The following is a 3,798-nucleotide window of genomic DNA, read 5'->3' as shown; positions in this document are numbered from 1 at the left end:
ACAGCAAGGACTAACAAAATTGGGAGAATTTGATGTTCATGCCCCCAGGATGCAGACTCCCCAAATGGAATATGAGGTGCTGTTCCTCCATCCATGGTGGTGGCTATATAGAATGGGCTGTCGGAGGAAGTTGAAGCATGTACAGAAACATTCCAAAGGCATTTGGACATGTATGTGGATAGAACAGGTTTATAATCCTAAGGGGCAAACGTGGACAGTTGGGACTAGCATAGATGGGGCATCTTGGTCGGCATATGGGCAAATTCATGCCCAATGGCCTGTTTCCATACTGTGACACTTGATTAGTACAGGTGTCAGAGGTTATGGGGAGAAGGTAGGGAAATGGGGTTAGGAGAGAGAGATAGATCAGCCATGATTGAATGGTGGAGCAGACTTGCTAGACAGACAATTGACAATAGGTGCAGGAGTAGGCCATTCGTCCCTTCGAGCCAGCACATGCAGCAGGAGGTATTGAGGGAGACTGAGCAGTCTGTTTACACATGGAGAGGGTGCTACTGGTCTCCAGCAACGACCCAAAATCAGTACTGGGCAGGATGCTGCCCCGAGGCCCCAAATCTCAGTGCTGAGTGAGTGTACCATCCACCTTGACCTGCCCAATACCAGCCCTCACAGGCAGCCTCTCTACTTTGAGCTGTGAGGAGATTCATTGCTGCAATGAATCGGTGGGTGGGGGAGGGATGAGGGCAGGGGCTCACAACACTCAGGTTATCAACAGCAGCAAGGGTGGAAAATCCAGGTTTAACACAAAGCTCGCAGCATTGCAGTGCACAGCCTCAACAGGTGTCTTTACCAAAGTACAGGACGGTATGAATCTGTATGAAATTGGGGACCAAGCGCCCTGTAATGAATTGGTACTCTCTCGGCAACACAAAGAAATGTACCAGGGCATGGCCTCTTGAGAATGTTATCAACACAATTAAAAATTCATAGCATGGAGAATTTGTGTCTGATGAGCTATTGGAGTTCATTTTTAATTCGTAATATTCCTGCAATTAGAGCTAAATTTCACTTGTAATAACCTCTCTCGGGTAATTCTACCTTAATTTTGCTGGCTTTAATTGCCATCTGAGGATGTTATGATGACCTGACTGGAGCTTAAATGGTTGTTTATACCGCAGAAGCTCTCTTGAGAAAATGCAAATGTAACCCGATTGTAAATCCACATTATTACAGAAATTGTGGGTGTCAACTAATGTGGGAAAAGTTATTATCACGGATTATTGCTTTTTCTGTTTTAGCCTGCACAGAGTCCTCCATGGCAGACATTGTTTTCCTAGTTGACGGATCCTGGAGTATAGGAACTCAAAACTTTGAAAAGATTCAAGACTTTCTCTATACATTGGTGGATGGATTCGATGTTGGAGAAGACAAAGTCCGGATAGGCCTCATTCAGTACAGCGACAATCCTCACACAGAGTTTTTCTTGAATACTTTTCGTGATAAAAATGAAATCCTACAGAAGATCCAGCAGCTGCCTTACAAGGGAGGAGGCACGAGAACGGGACTGGGCCTGAAGTTGATGCTGAACATGCTTTTTGTGGCATCAGCAGGAAGCAGGGCGTTGATGGGTGTGCCTCAGGTGGCCATTGTTATCACAGATGGCCAGTCCCAAGATAATGTGGAGCTGCCTGCAAAGGCACTGAAAGAGCAGGGCATCATTGTCTATGCTATTGGTATCCGTGAAGCCAAGGAGGAGGAGCTAAAGGAAATTGCCAGCCAGCCGGCTTCAGATTACGTGTACAATGTTGCCGACTTTAATGCCTTGAGTGAAATTTCACAGGCTGTCATCCGGGTTGTATGTACTAGGGTGGAAGAGGTATCCCGTGAAGTTTCTAAGGTCACAAAGTCATCCCTAGGTATTGTATCCAGGAAGCCAAGAAGGTTGGAACTCAAAGATAGACCATTCTGTTTTAGTTCGGGCTCTTGAGTTTTTACCTTTTGTTTAAATGTGTGTTATCTGGAATATCCCAATATGTTCTGCCACATCTTGTAGATATGTTTCCTTTTATCACCTTTGCTCTTAGCTGTGCTATAATCCTGCCATCATCCCTGTTCCTCCCACATCTACATTCACACATTCATGGGTGCATGGTTCTTTCCCATCATCTCTTGAATGTGGTTGTGTTTCAAAGGTTGTTTAATTTCCTTGTCTTCCATCCTGGTGTAAAATTCATGGAAGAAAGACATTTAGACTCTCAAATCATTGAGACTGAATAACAGTCCATCTTCACATGTGGCCCATCTCTGTTCAATGGCCATTGCAATCAAGGCAGAAGGTACAAAAGAGGAGGATTAACATTTTTCTGTTATATAGCAACTGACCCTGGCATCAGGAAGATGCAAGTCACGCCTGATCATTACTTGTTCTGCATGCAGAAACGGCAAGGTTTCTGTGTACTTAAAGTAGCTGCCCATGGATTACCTCTTCCATTCTATTGTTACAGTTTTCAGGAGTAATTGAATTGAATAACCTTTAATAATCCTTTACAGAAAATTACAGTGCCACAACAGCTTCAAGACAGACATAACACCACACATTTCCTCAGATAGCTTCCATACTTAATAAGTTAAAATACAATGAATGAATACTAAAAAAATCCAAAATTATTTTTGTGCATTATAAAACCTTATAGCAGCTGGTATACAAGACTTCCTATATCTCTCCGTTTTGCACATTGGTGCAATCAGTCTCTGACTGAAGATGCTGCTCTTGATCACCTTCAGGGCGTGGAGTAGTGTTCGTTACAGTCATTCCAAGGTAGGGGGTGCAGGACATGGAACAGTAGTAAGAGACTTCTTGTCACTTTGACTAACCTCCTCTAATAAATGTCGATAAAAGCATGACAATAGGCAATAGGTGCAGGAGTAGGCCATTCGGCCCTTCGAGCCAGCACTGCCATTCACTGTGATCATGGCTGATCATCCACAATCAGTACCCTGTTCCTGCCTTCTTCCATTATTCGTTGACTCCGCTTTCTTTAAGAGCTCTATCCAACTCTCTTGAAAGCATCCAGAGAATTGGCCTCCACTGCCCCCCTGAGGCAGAGAATTCCACAGATTCACAAACCTGATGAAAATGTTTTTCCTCATCTCCATTCTAAATGGCTCACCCTTTATTCTTAAACTCTGGCTCCTGGTTCTGGACTTCCCCAACATCAGGAACATGCTTCCTGCCTCTAGCATGTCCACACCATTAATAATCTTACATGTTTCAATAAGATCCCGTCTCATCCTTCTAAATTCCAGAGTATACAAGCCCAGACCGCATCCCATTCTAAATATCCACATATGACAGTCCTGCCATCAGCCTTGGTGTCGGGATAATGATTGTATAATGCAGACCATTAACCTCGTGACATGATGAGAGGTTAGAGGAAAATCTTCCCAGCCCTGATCTCAAATAGATGACGGATCAGATTAACATCCCAGGTGTACAAAATGCATTTAGGGAAGAGCGATGTGCCACGGATTAAATCCAAATTGGCAGTCCAGGTGTGTTTAGGACCTGGGTAAACAGCCTCCATGGTTGGGGTAAACAGTCCATGGTTGGGGTGAGAGCAGTCCTTGGCGATGCTGAGCGCGCCCTCCGCAGACAGCGCTTGCTTTGGACAGACTCAATGGAGGGGAGCGTGGAACCGGTGATGCGTTGGGCAATTTTCACCACCCTCTGCAATGCCTTCCGGTCGGAGACAGAGCAGTTGCCATACCATACTGTGATGCAGTTGGTAAGGATGCTCTTGATGGTGCAGCGGTAGAAGTTCACCAGGATCTGAGGAG

General features: G+C 44.8%; 1 protein-coding gene across 1 annotated transcript; it reads left to right on the top strand.

The window, feature by feature from the left end:
• Nucleotides 1-292: 292 nt before the first annotated feature.
• Nucleotides 293-3,271, top strand: LOC129706644 (collagen alpha-1(XIV) chain-like). The gene has a single exon (XM_055651029.1). The coding sequence runs from the start codon at nucleotides 1,121-1,123 to the stop codon at nucleotides 1,946-1,948; it is 828 nt and encodes a 275-aa protein (XP_055507004.1). The 5' UTR covers nucleotides 293-1,120; the 3' UTR covers nucleotides 1,949-3,271.
• Nucleotides 3,272-3,798: the final 527 nt, after the last annotated feature.

Source organism: Leucoraja erinacea, chromosome 2, assembly GCF_028641065.1.
Source record: "Leucoraja erinacea ecotype New England chromosome 2, Leri_hhj_1, whole genome shotgun sequence".
Lineage (NCBI taxonomy): Eukaryota > Metazoa > Chordata > Chondrichthyes > Rajiformes > Rajidae > Leucoraja > Leucoraja erinaceus.
Note: the sequence above shows the minus strand (reverse complement) of the source record. Positions and strands in the feature narration are given on the sequence as shown.